The following is a 22,352-nucleotide window of genomic DNA, read 5'->3' as shown; positions in this document are numbered from 1 at the left end:
AACTCAGTGGTCCCCTTGGAGCTGCGGAGCCCAGATGACCTACAGTCCTGTGTTCTGAAGCATCAGGGCTTCCCTCTGACCCACGCTGCTTCAGGCTGGGGCTTATCTTTTAACGTGTATTGAACTCTGGGATTTGGAACTCACTGAGGGTCGATGAGGGGCTTACCTTCTCAGTTATCTTTCTCTATTATGTAAGAAGGAGGAGGTGCTTTCTTAATGCCAGCCTAAGTCATCTGTGATGGTGACTAGTTAGTTACCTGAGTGTCAGTGCAGGAAATGGGTGTTTGCTAAGCTTAAGGGGCAGGAAAGAACAGGCTTTTCCAAAATGGGAAGTCTTCTATTAAACAAGACCACCGGCCACACAAATAACTCGGTTACACATTTAATAAACTCCACATGACAATGGATGATGGGCAGGCAGGGGAGCAAACCTGTTTTGCCTACCACTCAGCCATCTGGGGCAGGTTTGAGCTCAGTGTAAATGAGGGGGAAAGAGTGTTGGGAAAGAATAGGAACATTTCACACAAGGTCATATCAGTGCTATGACCTTGGGGACACAGAGAAAAGGGAAAAAGAAGGAATGGAACTATCATGTACTGAGAAACTACCAGCACATGGAATTCCATGCTATAACTGTCTGTTGGTGAGCCTATTTCCCCTCTTCGATTGGGAAGTGGAGAGCTAGCCGATTCAATATCATGGGTCTCAGTTTCCTGGGACAATATGCCATTTAGCTCATTGTTAAAGGATTTAAGGAGTTAATATGTATAAGGCCAGGCACAAAGTAAACACTGGACTAATGTTCACTACTAATCACCATTACTATAATTATCATTGGTAACCCACAGCCTCAATACAGAGCCTACACTGAGTGTGGCATTCCTGAGACGTCCAATAAAAATTGTTACGGTTACCATTTATTGGGCACTTACTACATTCCAGCCACTGTGGTATGCACTGCTACACGCATCATCTCCTGCTGACCTACATACAGCCTTACAAAATAAGTATCACTGCCAGCTATTTACATGAAAAAACAAAGCATGGGATGGTAACTTGCAAAATACATGGGTGGCAAAAGTCCGTTTACAGTTGTCAGTACACAAAACAAGCATTTCTTGTATTATCTTCCTTAATTATTGTATTATTTGTCATACAAACTGTAAACTTACTTTTGCCCACCTCTGTAAAACAGAGATATTGGGAACATAAAGGAGATTCAAGCCTAGGCTTTCTGACTCCAGGATCTATGCAGTTCACCATTTCCCTGCACCGGTGAAAGCAGAGAGGGCAGGCAGCCCCCTGGGGCCCTCAGCCCATGGGTCCCTGCGGCCTGGCCCGAGCCACCCCACGTCCATGATTCACTCCCCAACACAAAAGCATGAGAACTCTTTGGAGGCTCCAGCAGCCTCAGGGGAAACATGCGGGTTACAAACCTGCCTGAATTGTCTCTTCAACTGTTACTTACATTCAACATTATTTTCACAGAAGGTCTTCTCTACAGAGAGCATTCAACTAACATTTATCGAAGTCTACATCATCTGCCGGGCACCACATTTCATCACTTTGCTTAATCCTTATGACAACTGAGGCAGAGGCAGGCACCACCAACACGTCCTGCTCCTTTGCTGAAGAAACCCAATGAGCCTTGGGAACACCACAGAAAGTGACTCTTTTCCATCTGCTGCCCAACTACCCAGTGATTTAAATATGTCTGAGCAGGGCTGAAGAAGCCTCTTCTCCCCAAGTCCACAGAGACGTATTAAAAACAAGAATCACAGCATTTAAAGAGCCACATCTAAGAGACAAAACAGAGGCCCTACAGGGAAGCCCTGTGGGCTGGTCCTCCACTGTCAACAGTTTGGACCATTGTGTGCACTGCCCCGCCCCAGAATCCACACCCATTTCTTTCCTCCAAACTTAGACTCTTGCCTGAAGCACTCTCCTGACAATCTATCACCACTGGCTAAGGTCATGTTTTTTTTCCCTCTTGAATTTTTATTTAAGTGTAATATTATTTAATTTTTCAAATGTGTGTGTCTTTTCTCTCTAATTATTAGAATGACTATGGTTTGAGGGTAGAAAATTATGACTTATACTACTAAGTTGATAGCCATCAAATTGTTGTCAGCTGATTTGGCCCCAAGTGCAATAGCAAGTTAGGAGACCACTTATGATCGATGTGCTTTCAAAGAATGGTGAAACCTTCAACATTGTATTATTGAGGAAGAGACCTCTGGTATTTAGACTTGTTCTGGATAACATAGGTAGAACCTCAAATCATGTTACCAATATAACAATAAGGCTCCATGCCACTGTCCTTCTTCTCATGTGTTTGGGGTCACAAAATGCAGCTCAAAACTAGAGGGATGATGCTCTTTAGATGAGGAAAACAAGGTCATTGGTGACATCTAATCAACAGTCCACTAGCTCCTCTCTGCATACAACAATGCTTCATATATGAGCTTATTTACTAAATTTATGTATTTACATTATACCTATATATAAGTGTTCTATGTGTAACACTGTGCATCCACTGTCTAATTCTCACAAGCTTGGGTACTTACTACTGTAATGTCATATATTATTGTCTTACTTATAAAGTACACACACTAAGGCTCAGAAGATTCACAAACCAGAGATCCCACAGTCTTTATGCAGCAAAAAATTGGGCTGTAAACTGGAGGTCTTGAACCCACTACACTGCACCTCACCAGGGCTTTCTTCTCCCCACACTGGTACAGGACAGCACTGGTCCTTAACACGGGTCTCTTTTTTCTGGTCCTGCTTCTTTCTAGCCATGTAACCATACTGGCACCCGCTTTGCAGAGTTGTGGGCATTAAACAAGATAATGCATGAAAAGCATTGCACATGGTGTCTATCTCTAGGAAAAGATTTAATAACTGTTAGCTTCTGCTGTTTTATCACACATTGCTAATGGGTATTAGGAAAAAGGCAAGAAGCACCTCCCTTGGTTACCTCTTCCTTGTCAGACACTGCGTGGTGAGAAGCACAGCCCCAAATCCTAAAGCCTCAATGAGGAATTAAAGTGGACTTGAGAACCTTAGAATCTTCCATTTCCACAGTTTTCTCCCAATGCAAAGCAGAACAAGAGCATAGCCTCAAGATGATATCCACACACTCTCTCTGGGGCACAGACCCTCACTTCCTTCCAGACCTGTGCCATCTAAAACAGCAGCCACAGCCACATGTGGCTTCCAAACCAGAAATGTGGCTAGCCTGAATCAAGATGTGTAGGAGGTATAAAATTCACATCACCATGTAAATACTTAGTACAAAAAATGTAAAATATCTCATTAATAGGCTATTTTATTGAAGTAATAATATTTTGGATATAATGGATTAACTAAAACATGTGTGGTTTTTTTTTTTTAAGATTCTTATTTGTTCATTTTTAGACAGAGGGGAGAGGAGGGAGAAAGAGAGGGAGAGAAACATCAATGTGTGGATGCCTCTCATGCGTCCCCTACTGGGACCTGGCCCAAGACCCAGGCATGTGCCCTGACTGGGAATTGACCAGGCAACCCCTTGGTTCGCAGGCTGGTGCTCAATCCACTACGCCACACCAGCCAGGGCTAACTAAAACCTGTTTTAAAAATTGGTTAATGAAATATGTTAAAATAATTTCACCTGTTTAAGTTTTTAAAAGTGTGGCTGCTAGGAAGTTTTTAATTAGACCTGTGGGTCACACTATATTTCTGTTAGACAGCACTGCTGTAGACCATGCTGCCTGCAGGCCACAGGGCCTCGTTTTTGGAGAGAATTCCAGAATTCTGGGAGCATCAGAGCATTTCATCAAACAGAACAGCAGTCTCCACCCTCTTGGCCCCAGATTCTCAAGCATCAATGGTGATCAATTTGGTAAACTAGATGTTTATCTACAATTAGGCCATTATGCTAATATTGAATAAATATGGCTCCTGTGATTGACAAAAATTTTTCAAAACACAGCAGGAAAAGAAACATCAATGAATAAATAGATGGAGGATATGATCAACTAATTTGAAAGAAAAATGCAGCTAATACATTTCCCAAAGGAAACTTAATAATAGAGAAACAAAGTCAGAACAACTTTTTTCAGTTTATCAACATTAACAATTCAGTCCAACAAGCTTTTACTAAACCCCTAGGCAAATATTTCTTTTTAAATTCTCAAGATATAATACATAAGAGAAAAAAAAGAGAGAGAGAAACTCACGGACACAGACAACAGTGTGTGACCGCTGGGGCACAGATGGTGGTGGATGGAGACTGACTGGGGTGCGAACACACAACACAGCGCACAGACGATGTGTGTGGAACCGTGCACCCGGAGCCTGGGTAATTTTGTTAACCAGTGTCACCTCAGTAAACTCAGTAAAAAGGAAAAAAGAGGTACAATACTTACTAGGACTTCATTAGAAAAAATGACTAGAAGGAACTATGATGAAAGTTCAGAGTGACTGTCTTCAGGTGATGCGATTATGGGTTTTCTTTTGGTTTTTCATCTTCTTCTATTTTTTATATAATTTCTACACTGAGCATGGATGGCTACTTGAAAAAACATTTCATAATCCAAGCAATACGTGTACATTATAAAAAGTTTTAAAAAATAAAAAGTAAAAAAATATTGTTATTTTAATAATCAGAGGAATGCAAAGAAAGTAAAATAAAAAATTAAAAATGAGATGAAATAATAAAAATCTTCTTAACTATGAAGAGGTTCAAATTTTAAGATTTCTCACTCAGTAAGAATATTGACCTAGCCAAAAAGTTTGTTTGTTTTTTTCCGTAAGGTGGCTCTAATAGCGCTTATTTGTCTTTTACCTTCGTTGGAAACAGTTTTGTTAGATTGTATGCTAACAGCTGTCTTACCAGCATGCATTTAAAAAACATCAAAATTGGTGAATTTTTTGCGTAGCCATTTTAATATTGAAGGTGAAAAAAATATGTAACATTTTCAGCATATTATGCTTATCATTTCAAGAAAGGTAAAAACACAACTAAAACACCCAAAGAGATTTATGCAGTGTGAGGAGACAAGATGCTATGGCTGATCAAACATGTCAAGTTTGTGAAGTTCCGTGCTGGACGTTTCTCACTGATTATGCTCCATGGTTGAGTAGACCAGTTGAAGTTGATAGTGATCAACTCAAGATATTAATTGAGAACAATTAATGTTATACCACGCAGGAGATAGCTGACATACTCAAAATATCCAAATCAATAATACTATCGCTGAAAATGGAAGATGCATCTCTTATGGAAAAAATGAAATGACTTTTTGGTCAACTCAATACCTCATTTTACGTAGAGCTTTCCAACTCACGATATTTCCTTATACTTTTCTGGCCTTCGAGGTAACAAACATAATAAGCAGAGTATTTAACAGTGGTTATCTTTGAATAATGGGACTGTGGGCAACTTTTATTTTCCTTCTTTTGCTTTTTTTTGTGAAGGAGAGGAGCAGAAAGTACATATATTTCTCAATTTTCTATGATGAACAAGTTTTATTTATGCAGGGAAGAACACTGATTAGTTTCAGGAAAATTCAGCTGTGACAAGGTATAGGTAAGGAAACCGAGGCTCAGGGAACTTAAGAAATTTGTCACAAAGTGGAAGAGCCGGAAATGAAAGCCCCTTGAATCTAATTTCCTGAACCCACAGCTTCCCAAGTTGTCCCCTTTGTCTGTTTAGACACCGTAAGACTTACCACAGTTCATATTCAGACTGGACTCTTGGGTAAACTAGCTTCATAATTATTGCTATGCAGGATGGATATAGATAATCCTCTTGTTTGGAGAAGTCACTCATTTAATTCACTACAGCTGGAATTGTGTTAGGTTTCCTGAGAAAGTAACCTGAACTTGACCCTAGCCTTTTGAAATTCCCATACTGCAGAGATGTTTCTCAGGATAAACAGGGCATTTTACTTGGCTCACCCAGCTATAATTCAGTTTACAAATTGGAGAAACTCGGGAGTTCTTGTGTTGGTATTCAAAACACATGTTCAGCTGGTGGAATTTAAATAAGGCTTTACAGCCTCATTTTTGTTAAGGGATAGTTTTTAATCCAACAGCCGTGGGGTCTGGCTTACCTTCTGGTCCCACACAGCAATCGATTTTCACAACTATTTAAACTGCAAATCATAATTCACTATGTTGGAAACATACACTAACTCCAAAAATTCTCCTTTCTCCTCCAGCCATTTCTGACTCAATTAAGTCAGGACCACCAAACATCTTTTCTTACATTACAGCACATTCCAAACCTCAGGCCTACCAAGAGTATGACCTGCGCTTTAGCACACATCTTTATGCGTGTTCATGGTTTAACCTACATTCTGGCTGCACTGTTGGGCGGACATTGGTTTCCTGGGGAGAGGCGTTCTCTCTAATTTGCCACATGGCCTCCTGGGCTCGGTCTCCCTTGGCTCCCTCCATCCTCCCTCCTCCCTGCACTGTCATTCTGCACGGTCTCAAGAGAATGTCAGTAGCTTTGACTCCATCTCAAATAAAACCAAACCAGGAGCTTTTCTGGGTGGAAATGCACATTGCTTGATTTTTGAAAAATATCAGTCACTCATTTGGAGAAGTCACTCATTTAACTTACTGGCCACATCATAGTTTCCCTCCATTAAGACAGGACACCGCGAGCCTCCTGCATGGATGGGCAGGGTAGGGGTGGGGAAGGAGCGCTCTGTGGAAGGAAAGCCACAGCACCTCTGCCTTGGACATCATCTTATAGGAAGACGTTTTTATCAACTTAAGACAGAAGGGCATTTTAAGCTTTTATAAAGTATCTTTCTACACGCTGAAACTTAAATTCACATATTCATATGTGAATAAAATATTTAATAATGACAGTTACCACTCTTCTCTCTGCTGCCAGGGAGTCAAGTAAGTTAAACTCCCCGTGCAGAATGGGCAAGATTCAGCCCAGGTAGAGGGCAAAAAAGGCAATGGAGAGGCTCAAAGATTGGAAAAATGCTCTTTCTACCAACAGCAGTGACTTTTTCCAAACTCATACTACCTGAAACATAAAAATTAATCATTAAAATAGTGCTTATTTTCCATAACTGAAACATTCTGCTAAAAATAGGCTAAGGCAAAAACAGTCTAAGGCAATAAACAATACTCTCCTGCATTCTCACTTGCAAATGAAAGCAAACTCACTCGAGACAGACTCAAGCTCACAGCCATCGCTGTCACCAAGGTTAAATTTGATGTCCAGAGAGAAAGGGTATCGGGAGGACTTTCCTCCTAGGGTCTGGAATACTTAATCAGTATTCTGGTCTTCCTGAAAAGAGCCAGAGGGGTGGGCAGAGTCCAGGCTGGGCACCAGGTGTCACACACAAACCTGATTAGAAACTTACAAGATGAGTGACACTGAGTGGAAACGGACAAGTGGGCCTCCACATGCAGGGCGTGACAAACACCCAGGTTCACTCCTGGCAGCGGTGCACTTCAGAGCCGGCACCCATGACTAAATTACTTTATTCTCTCTCTAAGCCTAGGTTGTTGTTGTTGTTTTTTAAAGAGTTTATTTACTGATTTTTTTAGAGAGAGGAAGGGAGGGAGAAAGAGAGGGAGAGAAACATCTGTATGGTGGCTTCTCCAGTACTGGGGACCTGGCTAAGCCTAAGTGTGTCATCTGCAAGAACAGGGACATCAGCAGTATGCGCCCCTTAGGACTGGTGTGAAGATTAAGGACAGCCCACACAAAATGCCCGGCACACCGCAGACACTTGCGGGTTTAGTCCTCCGGCTACCTCCTCCGCTCCATCGTTACCTGCTAAGGGTGGAAGCGGAATTCTAGAAACTGGAAAATCAGAGCAAGCTTAGAGAACACAGGCTTCAGTTTACTCTGAATCCATCAAACAGATATAATAAATCAAATGAACACAAACAAGAAAAACCAATTTTCAAGGCCAAAAAATCTAACTACTAAAATATACCCACCCAAAATTTAACATAGCTGATAATTTTGAATTAAAATAAAGAGTTAATACTAATTAGCAAAGCTTTTCTAATTGTAATGACCTAATGTTGGTCAGAGCACAGTGAAACAGGCACTGTAACGTTTTTTACAAAGCTATCCAGTGTCAGAAGTCATTAAATATTCATTACAATTTTACCCAATAATTGCATTTCTAAATAATGATTCCTAAAGAATGAAACCAAAATAATATTGGTTTCATTCTTTAGGAATCATTAAAATTTGATGTGCGCGACAATGTTCACAACATTATTTATAAAGCAATGTAAATTATATACCTTATGAAATGCAGCAATAAAAGGATGGAAACAAACACTGTGAGAAAAACGTGATAAAATACTATCAAAAAAAGCTAAGATACTAAACTGAGTAGAATCTATGATTATAACATGAAAAATTAATTTGTATAGGAAAATGTTAACAGTGGTTATATTAAGGAAGTAGGGTATTTAAAGTAATTTTTTAGCATTTATAATTTCCACTTTAGAATTACGGGCAGGTTTTTTTTCTTTTGAAAAATAAACGTGCATTTGACTACTGTACAGCAAACTGCTTTGATAAAAATCAGATTGCCCACTGACACTCATTTCATGCATTCTCTTCTGCTAACAGTACAGACGGCATAAGGCAACTCGCAGCTTCTAGAAGCACTGTTTTCACAGATTAACATCAAAACGCTTGCCTTTTTTAAAAAAAGGTATAATTCTCCATAGAACAGCCTGTCTCACTCATCCTTAGCCTGTCTTCATTTCTACCCATTTCCACTTTCAAGTTGAAGAAAGAGGAAGATGGAACAGAACAAACCAGAGCTTTTATCCACGGCTGGCTCTTGTTCCCTGGAGGTCCCCAGTAGGTACCTCGGTAAGGTGAGGTCACTGTAGTACCTCCACCTCCGGCAGCCTCACCAGCTCACACACAACAAACACTGGGATAGAGCACTAGGCCTTCCCTAGTGGCCTGTCCATGGCATTTCCCACGAAAGGAGCCTTAAGTGCTTTACAGTAATCCACCCACATCTCCATCTTTAGCAGATCAGAGCAGGTGAGAGAATAAATATTAGCAGAACACTGAGCCCATTTCTGTAGCATCAGGCGAGGAGATGGACACAGTGGTCTCACTCAGAGACCATCCTTCTTGTCCAGAAGTCTATGATGTATTGACCCAGCAGCCTGCAGCCTCCTAAACCATCACCATTTAGGACAGATAACCCTTTAAGCACAAGGGAATATGTTGGTGAAATTGGAAAGAGTCCTGCCCATCTTTTGGGGCAAAGACAGCTTGAACCTCACTCACTGCTGAGTTTCAGATCCAACCCTTGGAGTTCGGGCCACAACGAGAGCATCTGAAGCAGGACTGGTGTGGATGCAACTTCGTTTACCCTGTCAGCCGAGGGCTGTGCTGTTGGAGCCATGCTGGCTGGCTGGCATGGCCAGGCTCACAAAGGGGCCTTGTAGTTCTGAAGCCCAGCCTCAATGGCCTGTCTGTTACGTCTCCTGGGACATTCTGATGTCATGTCCAACCAGCTGCCAAGCCTGGCTAGTGACTCAAGTTCCATATACATGTCCTCTTTTTTTGACGTCACAAATTTGAGACAAATGACACTTTCCACAAATAAAGGAGTAGATCTCCAAGAAGTGCTTCCCTCTTCCCCTTCCTATGTCTCCCACCTTATATCACACCTATTGCCAAGTGACAAAAAGCAAACATTAAAAAAAAGAAAAAGAAAGATTATTTAAAAATGGAAAAAATAAATTATCTTCCTAAAAAATAGCAGCAAACCAATCCACATTATGCACTGCCATTTGACAAATGGGAAAGACAAAAGGAAGGAAAGGATGGCATTTGGGGATATTTTCACCTCTGTCAAGCTCTAGAGGTTGAGCCAAACATTCAGGAAAAATGAAATGTTGCCAACCAAACACTGATGCCATTCTGGGGTAAACACCATGGATTATTTTAAACTATGGTAAACCAATGTAGTACAAATACCAGAGCTTTGAAGACTACTTTTTTCTCCTCTTCATACCTGATAGTTTTTGAGTTTAAATTTCTCCCTTGGCTTAAGGAATTGTAAAAAGGTAAGAACAGGAGCCCCCAGAGCCCCATCTGGGAGTCCCCAGTGGAGCCGGACCACGCCCACTTCAGGAAGAAGGTGTTCTGCTGCCTGTCAGAAGTCTGAATCTCGGTATGTGCTTCAAAGCTGGCATCCCCAGCCTAGTGGGAGGGATGTGCCAGTGCTGGGAAATGAGTGCATGATGGGCCAGCTTTCTGGCTGCCAAGGCCCAGTCCCTCCCTTTGCAGAAAGTGTACAGCCGAGGTATGCCCTACACATAGCTGCAGGGTCGCATCAGAAGCTTCAGCGCATTCAATTTAGAAACAGATAAATAAAGCCCTTTGTGAGAATGAAGACATGTCCAATAAATAGACAGTGACCATCTGTCTCCTCTTCTCACACTCCATGCTCCCTGCAAGCAAACTTAGCAACATTTAAAAGCTGGGAAATCCCCAATATGTATCTTCAGACCCAATCTCTCTCCTCAGAGCTTGATTTCCAGGTCTTATTTTCAAGTGCCCTATTCCTCAACTTTCTTATCTAGACAATCACTAAATCCTGTCAATTCTATTTCCCTCTCTTAGCGTGTAGTGCTCCCCTGCACCGTGTCCTCAAACCCACAGCACCCTCCGTAACTCTCTTCTGGACTGCTGAGACTGTCCCTGAAGGTCCTCATGGCCCCCATTCTCCCTTGCCTAGAATTCGTCCTTTCTGCCATTGAAGCCAGCCTTTCTATCAAACATCAACTTAGCCTCTACTTAAGAGTTGTTTCTGGATAAATTCTAAACTCCCTAGCATGACACTTACAGACCTTCACCCTGTCCGAACACATCTTCTGCCACTTCTTACCACACCCCATCCCACAGTGCTCTACACTGCAGCACACTCTGCATCACTCCAGTACAGTCCAGCACACTCTGAATCACTGCAGCACACTGCAAAATTTTGGACCTAAATGGTTTGTCTGAAGAGATGACATTCCCCCTATATAATACATCCATCCTACTACTTCACCTCTATGCCATAACACTCATATATTCTTGAAGACGCAACTCAGACATCACCTCCTCTGTGAAGCTGTGCCCACTCCCTGCAGCTGTGAGTCACACTATCCTCTCAGGTCCCCTAGTGCTCTCTGCACACTTCTACCCTGAAACAGCACACCACATTGCAATGTTCAGATGCCGTTTCCCTGAGACCGTATCTTTATCTCTGACCCTGGCATAGCATACACCTTCAGTAAGTGCTATTGAATCTATCAACCAGTCGGAAGAGGAATTAGGGCAATGGAGGGAAAAGATTCTCACGATCAGGACACTTGAGCTGAGCTCCAGCTGCCTCATAGTGTGTACTGTGGAAATTTATTAATCTCTCCAGGCTTTAGCTCGTCATCTATTTAATAAGGGGGTGGGGTTACATGATTTCCACCGTCCCTTTAAGTCCTCTGTTCTAGCATTCAGACTACATTTTCCTTTAAAATCTACAATGAAGAAAGATTCCATAAAGCCCCGTAGTAATAATATGTTCCAGGAGTCTGGATGTTCTCCACAAAGGCGGCCAGGAAAATCCTGCTTTGCCTGGCCACCATGCAGGGCTCCCAAGGATGGCCAACAACTGAGGCTCCTCCCCTAAACTCCTGAATCCCCAGTTGCCCTCTGTTTTGTTCCACTCTACATATTTTGGCCAAAAAGTGGCTTATTAAATACTATGCACAATAGAAAAAAAACATGACGACAAAAGCCTAACATGCCTTGCAAATATTAACAAAAGCTAAAAACACAACTGATGGCTTTTGAAAAGCTGAGTGAAATGGCCAGGCTTGACAATCACCTCGTCACCCCGTACTCTGGGGGTGGCTGGTACCTCAGGACGGCCACTTCTGTTCTCGCAGGCTGAGGAGCAGGGTACGGCTTGACCATCTCGTGGAGCATACCAGGGTGCTGGTCGCTGTAGTAAAGTCCATGCTCCTGGGTCTTGCTGACCGGGGACATCATTTGCTTGGTCTTGAAGGGGTACTCAGGTGGAGGGCCCCGAGGGTCCAGCACTTTACCTGCAGGCTGGGCTGGGGAGGGTCCCCCTCCTGCCTTGAAGCCCTTGCCACTCCCAGAGCCAGGGAGGTGCTGCTTAGCACCATTCCTCTCCAATGACAACTGCATGATTCTTTCACTGAGAGAGCGGACATGGCCCTGCTTCAGTTCTTTCAGTGCCTCATCCTTGTGTGCCTGCCCACTGTTGGCACGGTTCACCGTGGGCCTCCCCTCAGTCCGGGACTTCTGGCTGGTGCCTCCCGCCATGTAGTAACCATGACCTACAGCCCCCTGCTGCTGCTGTTGCTGCTGCTGCTGCCCCCTAAAGAACTGGGACTGTGCTTTGGCCTCCTCATAAGTGGGCAGTTCCTCGTTGTTCTGCTGAGGCTGTGTGGACCGGACCTGTTTCTCCATCACCGTATTGTCCACCTGGTGTTCTTGACCCTGCGGTTCCTGGCGTGCCGACTGGTAGACCATTTGTGGGTCTTCTTGAGTGAGGTTTTCCGTGGAAGAAAAGTTGTTTGTAGGGTGGACTGGTCCTGCACTCCCTGTGGCCTGGTGCTGAATGGCCAGCAAGTTCATGTTCTCGGTCGGGGTGCCATACCGCAGTTGTTCCTGGATCAGCCGCTGCAATACTGTTCCAGCTGCCGCATCCTCGGAACCTCTCATTTCCACCTCTGAGATCCTCAGGAAGTTCGGGGAGTGGAAGTTACAAAGAGGATCCTCAACTAAAAGATAAACAGAGGAAGAAAGGTATCAAGTTATTGCACAAGAATATAGGTCTGTCAGTAAGTGTAAATAATTAACATTCTAACCACAGCAGCAAGTAACAAGATTTCAAATCCACCACCACCTCCAGGTATCCTGCAGTTTCTCATGAAAGTGTTTTGCCAACTCACACTGTCTCTAATACTCTCCCTTCCCTTACCTCTTGCTTTCTCCCAGGCCTAGCTTCATTCTTTACCCACTCCCTTCCCTTTAATATCCCCACTGGCCCCTTCTCTTCTTCATATAAACATTCCAAGTCTTTCCTATTTTAAAAAAAGACATACAAAAAACAAAACCAAACAGAAAGAAACCTACTTCTCTTGGCCTACATGTCCCTCTAACTGCCACACTGCCTCTCTCCTTCCCTCCACGTTTAAATGTCCTCAGTAAGCCATCTCCCACGCGCTGCCCTTTCTCCTGCTCTGATTAGTAACCAAGCCCAGTGAGAATTTTCCAGTGCTCATATTACACAATCGACCCTTCCGAGGCACCGGCATGTTGATCACCCACTTCTCAAAATGCTCTTCTAACTCGGCAAGCAGGTCCTGGCTGCTGCTTCTCAGTCCACTCCTCTGGCTCCCTTTTCTCCACCTTCCCCTTGAATCCTGATGTTTTCCGAAGCTCTGCCCTGAGTGCTCTTCCACCCTCACTTGACAGAATCTCCTCGGTCATCATCACACCCACTGCTCACCTTCAACGACTGACCCACGACCCACAGCTGCCGGCCAATGGCCCATGAGTCCTTCAAACTCAACATGCCTTCTTCACCCCAAAAGGTTTCTCTCTCCCAGCTCTCCGCTATCCCCATGCCAATCTCCAATGTGATTACTAATAACCACAATACAACTACAAGAACCATTTTTAAAGTGCACATGATATGCCACTGTACTAAGTTCTCTCCATATATTCATTCATCCCATATGCAGTCATGAGGTAGATACTAATTCCCCAATCTTACAGATTAGGAGAGAGGTTGAAGAAAAGGTACAGCACAGAGGTCCAGAGGTAGGAAGAGACAGAGCCAGGACCTGACTCATTCCACAACAAAATCTGTGCTCCTTCCACGCCTTATAAGCCCATGGTGCCCCCAGACCATTCATTCCAACAGCCTGCTCTCTATTTCTCTGACACTAGTCTCACTTCTATTTCCAAACCCACCCCGTAGACCCCAGCCTATCTCCTGCATTACCCTGCAAGGTTACCCAAATAGGAAAACCTAACCACACCAGTCCTCTGCACAAAAATCCTCAGTAATGAACTGCAGGATGAAACTGACATTCTATCCCATGGTGCAGTGGCTACCGCCTTACCTATCCAGCAATATTTCACGCTACCACCGCTCACCCTCACCGGCAACCCCTTGGAGTTTAAGCTCCAACAATACCTAAGAACATATGCTGGCTGTCTGGCCTCTAGGCTTTTGCTCACATTGTCCCTCTGCCTAGAAAGATGTGGCTCTCCATGTCCTCCTGGGAGACTCATGCTTCATGTGATGGTGCCAAAGCTACCTTCTAGGAAACCCTTTCCCGCAGCAGCCCAGCAGACTTGAGCCCTCCTGCACTCACATATATCTCAGAAGAGCAATTACTGCAGCAGATGGCAATTCTTCACACAAGACCATAACCTCCTTAAAGTTCAGGATTATGCCTTCTTACCTGGGTCTCCCTAGCACACAACCCAATGGGGGGATCAAACATTTAACCAGTAAAAGAATACTACATGATTTCCACAAAGCATAAAATTTATCCCATTTCACAACAGTGCTAGTAAGTAGTATATTGAGGATATCATCTAGCATTATGATAGTAAATGTTCTTCCACTCACTACTGGCATGACCTTGAGCAAATCACGTACTCTTTTCTAGCTCAAAAGCCTCACCTATAAATTGAGGAAGATGAACTAGATCATCTCTAAGCAGTCTTCAGTACCACAATTCCATGCAACGATGGCTCTCTGTTTCTGTGTACACACAGAACACATCATTTCCCCAGAAACTGTCTTTCTTCCCCAAGGTTGCCTTTTTTATTCTTTTTACACCTATAAATGGCATCCTCATATGAGTCATCCTGGTAGAAATTTCAGATTTACTTTTGACCCTTTGTCTCCTTTGCTCCCTACATTTAATCGACTGCCACGCTAGGTTTTCTTAGTCCACCGTGAAATGAGGGAAAATAAAGGTGGTATGATATACTTACAAGATGTGTAAACTAACATGTACTCACATATATGTGAGCACGTGCACACACACACATCATTAGGTTCACTGTCTTTTACTGGCAAGGTCTGACAAGGGCTACATACCACTTACTCTTTTTGGCATTCAAATATGAGAAAAGGTGACAGTAGATGACATTTTTAGTGTCCCTGCGATTGTGAAGACTGCAACCCTAGCTGCCATGCCCTCAACTGCTCCCCAGCTGGCTCTGCTTAGCAGTGGCTCAGCTGTCTGCAGCAACCTCTTAATATCTCTTGCTTCTGGCCTCTTCTCTTTTCAGTCCAGATGGTATTTGTTATCTGTCTTCCTCTACTAGGATTCAAGCACCAGAGGGTGACAGTTTTATCTGTTACAGTCAATGTAGTGTCCCCAGGGCCTAGAATACTACCCTGACCCACAGAAGGCCTTCTAAAAGTAACTGCTGAGTAAACTAAAGAACTTCACAGACTGGGTCCTGAAGCTCGACTCTGATCACATCATTCTCCCTGTCTCCCCAAAATCACACCTCTGTGACCTCCGGCAAATCACTCGGTTTCTCTGAAGCTCTCTCCTCTGTAAAATGGGCCGACTTCATATGCGCTTGATAGGACTGCGTGTGAAGTAAATGCAAACTTACTCTTTACCTTCAGAGAATGGACTTGTAACTGAAATATAAATCCAAAGTTCAACAGTAAAAAATTTAAATAGTAAAACCAGACCACTGAAAGTCCACACAGGATGAGTACCAAATAATCGTAATAAGTGATGAACAACCCAAGGACCAATCAGTGTGGGTTGAACTGGGTCATCATTCACTCAGCAAAGACGGACCGAAAACCTGTTACAGTCAGGCATCCTGACAGATGCTGGGGGCAGGAGAGTAAAAAGGTAGTCCTCACCCTCAGGATAACTCATCTAAAAGACTTAATGGAACAAGCAAATTCACAAATAAAAGTCAGTATTTTTTAATAAAACAAATAAAAATTCTATTGAAATAAAAATATGTTTTCAGAGGAAAACTATATTTTGGGGATGAATAATAAAAGGAATGGGGGCCCTGACCAGTGTAGCTCGGTTGGGTGTTGTCCCAAAAAGTGAAAGGTGGCCAGTTCAATTCCCAGCCGGGGCACACGCCTGGGCTTTGGGTTTGGTCACTGGTCAGGGCACGTACGAGAGGCATCAATGTTTCTCTCCCTCTCTTTCTCCCTCCCTTGCCCTCTTTCTAAAATATATATATATATATATATATATATATATATATATATATATATTTTATAGGAATGAGGTCTTCTCAAGCATGAAAACTATTAAATTATCTTTTCATAAGCACATTTGGAGCCTTAGATCCTTCCCTAAACTGGTTTTAAAAATTCCCTCATAGTTTTACCAACCCCAAAAGACTTCAAAAATAGGGCAGAAGTTTTTACAAAGGAGGTAGTTACCTCCCTATTGTAGTTTTGAATTTCTTCTGAACTTCTGAATTATTTGCCAAAAGATAGCAATGAAGCACAGAAGGGAAAACAAAGGAAAGATTCTGGAAAAGAGTACATAAACTATTTAGGAATTAGAAAAATTTAGAGAAAATAAATGGTATAATTCTGGAGTTCCTACATACCTAGAAACTTTCTGTGGATAGAGTCACAAATTATAGCTAAATAGTCTATTAATACCATAGCACAAATATTAAAAATAAGGCATCTGCCAATAAAGAGACAACCAATAACCCCATATGCTGATTTCTTAAAATGAGCATACAGGAAAAACATTATTCAAAAAGAGCTAGAAATGGGACACATAAGATCATTTTGTTTACAACAACACAAGTGCCAGTGAAAGAAGTGAAAGAACTCACCAACTTTTTCCCTGATGGCACCGTTTGGCTCCACCGTCAAAGCAGGCGCTTCATGCCTCCCAGCATAGAGCGGAAAATCTGGGAAAAAGAAGTTAGGCTCTTCTAGAATCTGGCCAGGACTACTGGGACTGTAACAAGCAGGAGGGGGACCTGCAGGGAAGAAAAAAGCAGAGTGCCCATTAGTGCCATAAAGTTCGCCCCTCCCTGCTCCCTGTGTGACTCACAAGAGCCCACGAGGCATTCTCCCACGTTTCAACTTGCACTGGGAGCTCTGTCTTTTTGATTCATAAAATTCCAAACATACTATTCAGAAGTATCACCAGGCCGGCCACTCACCAAAATGACCCCTGGGTCAAAATAACAATCTCCAAGACCTGCTGAGCGAAGGCACTGACACTTTCACACAACCTCGTGTGAACAAAAGTCAAGTCTTCTGCGACCCTGGAAAAGTCACAAAGTTCCGAACAGGCGAGGAGGGGGGCAGAATACAGGGACATGAAGAGACTGAAGAGAAGGGTGGTCATCCCACAGGACACATGTTTGCAGGAGTGCGTCCCAGCCCAGGGCAGAGCACTGAGCCCAACACTGAGGTGTCTGGGGTCTCACGTGGCAGCAGGCAGCCGGGGGCACAGGTTCTGGCCCTCTGCCAACCACTGGACTGTCAGCTCCAGCTTATCTGCTCCGCACACAAACCGAAGTGTGCTTCCTGTTCAATTAAATATGACACTGTATTCAATCCCACAGTGACCAAACCTGCGATACCACTACCATAACGCTGATAGTGCTCACGCAGCATCGTGGGAACATTCAGCAGGATGGGTCTGCTGCACTGATTCCTCTCTCTGAACCAATTTCTCTGTGTGGGCACCCCATTTAAAGCTCTTTTTGGCAAAGTAACTTAGTTGACTCTGGGGGAAAGAATCATGCTTTTTTTTTAACTTAAAGTCCTTGCCTACACGATAATTCCATTACAAGAAAAGTAATGTTTTTCAGCAGCCATTTCAAACTGGCAATTTCAAGTTGCTAGATTTGTTATCTACCCATTTCCCACAAGGCCAAAGCTAGTAGGAAACTAGCTTTGAATAACTAATTATTCTGAGGCCATAAGATGGGGATTTACTCATCATCTTTCTAAGTTTCTTTCCTCATGAAATATTTGCATTAATATGTGTGCTCTCAGGCATCATGGGCATGTTTGGACTAGAGAGAAAAAAGATACTGACAACTAGAATATTTACCTCATGAAGTTAAAGCTAAATAATGTAGTTGTGACTTTCATCTTAAAGATAAATATAAACCAAGTAAGAATGACATAATATGTGAAGATCAGCCTAGAATTACAGTTCCAATGCATATGGCACCTCTCTGTTAGCGTTCCCTTTTTTTGCCAACCCGCAAGGACTGCCCTGGAGAGAAACTCCGTCTCCTCCGGGCCACATCCTCTACATTGACTGATCTGAAAGTCTAGGGCTAAAATTAGGAGTCATAATGGCCTAGATCCAAAGGCTGATCCTGACCTGGCTTCTACTTCAGGCAGGTGGAAAATGTTGGTGGAAAATTGGAGAGGGGCAAGGTATAACCTTGGCCATGCAAAATACAATTGCCTGGAATTAAAAAAACCCCAGTACCAAGGCCTCACCCAGACCTCGTCAATCAGATCTCTGGGGACAGGGCCCACACACTTATATTTTATAAAGCTCCTCAAATGCCTCCAGTGTGCAGCCACAGTGAGAAGCCCTATGCTTGTAAAGAACAGTACTCATAAGCAAAAAACAAAAGCCACAAAAACACATTTCAGCACCCTGAGGACCACTCCCCACCCACTCGGAGTCCGACAGGTGCTGGGGACCCACACACTTCAAGAAAAGAAAGTGTGATTTTTTAAATCAGTGGATCTGGGTCAGGAATGGCATGTGCCAGCATGTTACAACTTTGGGTGATACTAGTCACATGACTAAGAATTCTAAGTGGTAACAGAGCAGGTTGCTAACAAAGTTGAGGTCTAAATAAGGATACATGTGCCTGTGCATGTGCATATAGAGGAGGGTAGGAGTGCGTGTGTGTGTGTGTGTGTGCGTGTGTGTATGTGTGTGTGTAGATATAAACTTCCAATATGGAGCCCAGGGAAGAACTTTGCGCTAAGCCATTCCTAGTCACCACAACCCACCCTGTTCTCCATACCCAGGAGCAAGAGCCTGGGGAAACCAAGAGGGTTTCAAGATGCCACCCCCACCAGGGTCCCTTCCAGCCTGGCTCAGGCCCAGCGGCTAAGGAGTGGTCCAATTTTTAAGGGATCCCAGGCCACTCAGGGGCTCTGCTGGCTCAACTGCCTGTAACATGCACATGTGTTGCCTCTGGGGGCTTCAGGAACACTCTTATCATGTAAGGTCCTCTGAACTGAGTAACCTGCAGTCACCTGTTTCTTTCCAACCAGGACCTTGTCTAAGGGTTTCCACTCACTCAGCTTTAGCCTGCAAGGGGAGAGTGGCAAAAGCAAGGGCAAACAAGCTCAAGTCAGTGTCAAGGAGTCAGCCCTCTGTGGGTCTCCCTCGGGGGAAGGGCAAGTGCAGCTCTGAGGGGCTGGCCCCATGGGAAAGCTGCAGATCTGTTTGTATCACACTTGACAAAGGGTGAAACTGGGAAATTCTAACTGGACAGTTCAACATTTCTGCCCTATATTGACTATAACCCATTTCACCAAGAATGGTTCCTTTTTCTGGACAAAGTCTGCATACCATTTGTCAACAAGAAGAATCTTTGCTTTCCTCTCTATGAGCATGACTGCTTTTGGCTTGCTTCTCAAGCACTAAAAACTTCCTTCCCATTATGGTTTCATGCTGTTACTTTCTTTGTCAGTGTCTAGCAGCTTTTAGGTACTGTGACCCTGAAAAAGACTTTCCCCCCCTGAATAGAAGCAACAACAAAGGGCCTCATTGTTGAAAGAAAAATGAATTACGGCAAACGAAGTGAATTTTCCAGGGGAGCCCTGGTGACCTGCTCATCTGCTTCACCTCCACCATAATGACTTACTTCCCTAGGATTGGACTGGGAATCGGTGACCAGGCCAACCTAACAGTCTCGTAAGTTTCCTTTAGGTGTGGACACTGTAGGACATTCACACTCTCACCCCGCTACCACCCAACCTCACACAGCTGGGGAACCACCTGTCCTTACATTCCACTTCCAGCATGCCACTTGCATGCACAGAGCCACGTTGGCTATAGCTTTGCATTCCAATTGTGTTTGGTTTTCAAGGCTGTCTACAGTCGCACCCCTCCTTTAGGTGCCACCAGCTTTGCTGCTTGCCTCAGCATACCTTGAACGTGTCACCCTCATTCCCCAAATCCCAGCTAAGAATGTCATCCACGTGTCTCACAGTCCCCCCTCCGAACTACTGTAAAGTTCTCTCCGGTCAATTTACCTCTTCAGCTGACCGCCACACCTTGGCCCTGCACTGTCCTTCCTCCCCTCGACCGCCACAGAAGTTATGATCGAAAGCACACAAATCATCTGCAGTGACAGTGCACCAGGAGTCCAGGAATCACAGTTGTGCCGTGGTGGGCCCCACTCTCACAGCACAAGCCACTGGGTGCGTGGTGTCTTCACACAGGTTCCTGTCTGTTTTCTGAACCTTCCCGTTAATTTATGAACTGCTCAACATACTCCCAGCAAATTCCTGTTTTGCTTAATTAACTGTTAACCTTCCAACTGATACAAAGACTTAAATTTAAAATATATTACTCTGATTCCCATTCTAAGAACACCGCATTGTTTTTATGTCAAGCACTACATGACGTTGCACAATCTGCCTTGAATTATAGCAGCTCGTGTCTATCGCCTTTGCACAAACCCTACAGAAACACTGGCAGTTCTCCCAGTTTCCTCCAGCTGGAGGGCCTTTCCCCCCTGTGAGTCAGGGAAACTCTTGCTTTGGCACACACTGGATGCCGAAACATGAATGCCGACTCTGGATGTCTTCTGATGCTCTGCTTCACTGCCACTTCCTCCAGGGAGCCACCTACCTTCCTCCCCCAGTGTATGTGCCACTCCCCTTCTCAGATACCACCCACTGGTGCTCCCATCTCCTGCCGTGCGTATTTATGCCAAAAAATGTTAAATCCCAATGTCTCTAGGTTTTTTCCTCCTCAATTCCGAGTAGAAATAAGGTCGTAGTAAGTGCTCAATACATACTTACTGACTCAGTGAATTGTCTGCCAAGTTTAGCAGGACCTAGCAGTTTGTACCTCAAAATGGGCACTCCGTAAATATTTATTAGTGGAATTAAGATCCATTAAAAAATAACCAGTTATAAACATATTCTTAATTCTACAGAGCTTAACTCAAAGGTGAATCTGTCACTTTCAAACTCTTCAGGAGACCAAGGCTGGTAAAAGCAACTGGGGGAGGAAAAAAGCCATCTAGTGCTAAAGCAGGTAAAGTACAAGTGAACCCTGACCCAGTTCCCGCAGGGGCTTCGTACATGAGGTTGTAAGTACGTCGGGGGGATTTCATAGCTTGGACACAAACTCAAGTTTACAGGAAGGTACTCTTTGGTCCCACTCCACCTGTGCAACTCTGTCCAGTGCCATGCCTCAGTGCCGCCTTGGTTCCTGCGTCCTTCACACGTCTGGGAGCAGGAAGAGAGCCTGGAGACTGGGGAGGGCATGTGCTCCCCCACCGTGAAAAGAGAAATCATCCCAGGCTTGCCAATCAGAGTCACGGGAAGACCACACAGAGTCACAGGAAGTACTACACAGTGACACTGTCCACAATGAAAGGACTTTATCTACAAAGAGGCAATAATTTTTAAAAATTGGATTTGAACATAAAATCCAAAGGTTATTTAAATATCTTGAGTCAAAGCATACTTAAAACATCAAAATTCCTATTTTGTGTTGATATACTTGGTACTTAAATTTGTTAAAACTATTAAAGTACCTAGACTCCAGAGATTCTCTTCCTGAAGTGTCTCTTTAAAACCACTTTGCTGAGGTATGACGGACTTGTAAAGAGGTGCACACATTTAGCGTATGCAACTCCATGAGTCTGGGGATAAAAGCTAACCCGCGGGACTATCACCACCATCAAGACCACAGACATATCCATCACTTCCCAAAGTCTCCTCCTGCCCTGTTTATTGTGTGTGTGTGTGTGGTAAGAACACAACATAATTATATCGACTTTCTTAGCGAATTTAAGTACACAATAAAGTATGGTCAGTATAGGCACTATACTGAACAGGGGATCTCTAGGACTCATTGACTCAGATAAGGTTTAGTAAATAAGCCCTATATTAATTAAATATCTGAAGTTTAAATAATCTTTAAATGTATTTGTTTATACCCATCTCAGGACCAAGAAGGTACTCTTTTGGGTGGCCCTGGCACACACAATGTTCCCACTAAGAAAAATTATTATTAGTGGGTAAGCTCCAGTGCTTAAACATGTTTCTATCACA

General features: G+C 43.6%; 1 protein-coding gene across 4 annotated transcripts in view; it reads right to left on the bottom strand.

Moving 5' to 3' along the window:
- The window catches only part of AMOTL1 (angiomotin like 1), a 149,245-nt gene that overhangs the window by 51,039 nt on the left and 75,854 nt on the right, over positions 1-22,352 (bottom strand). For 3 of the 4 annotated variants that reach the window (XM_036028652.1, XM_028515206.2, XM_028515207.2), the window contains 2 exons: positions 16,895-17,044; positions 11,883-12,807 (listed from right to left, as the gene is read on the bottom strand). In XM_036028652.1, coding sequence (XP_035884545.1) covers positions 11,883-12,807; positions 16,895-17,044 — 1,075 coding nt within the window. The remainder of the gene's footprint in view (positions 1-11,882; positions 12,808-16,894; positions 17,045-22,352) is intronic. The other variant, XM_028515210.2, reaches the window with a different exon arrangement.

The sequence above is a fragment of the Phyllostomus discolor genome, chromosome 6 (assembly GCF_004126475.2).
Source record: "Phyllostomus discolor isolate MPI-MPIP mPhyDis1 chromosome 6, mPhyDis1.pri.v3, whole genome shotgun sequence".
Lineage (NCBI taxonomy): Eukaryota > Metazoa > Chordata > Mammalia > Chiroptera > Phyllostomidae > Phyllostomus > Phyllostomus discolor.
The sequence above is the reverse complement of the archived record's forward strand: the minus strand, read 5'-3'. Positions and strand labels throughout refer to the sequence as shown.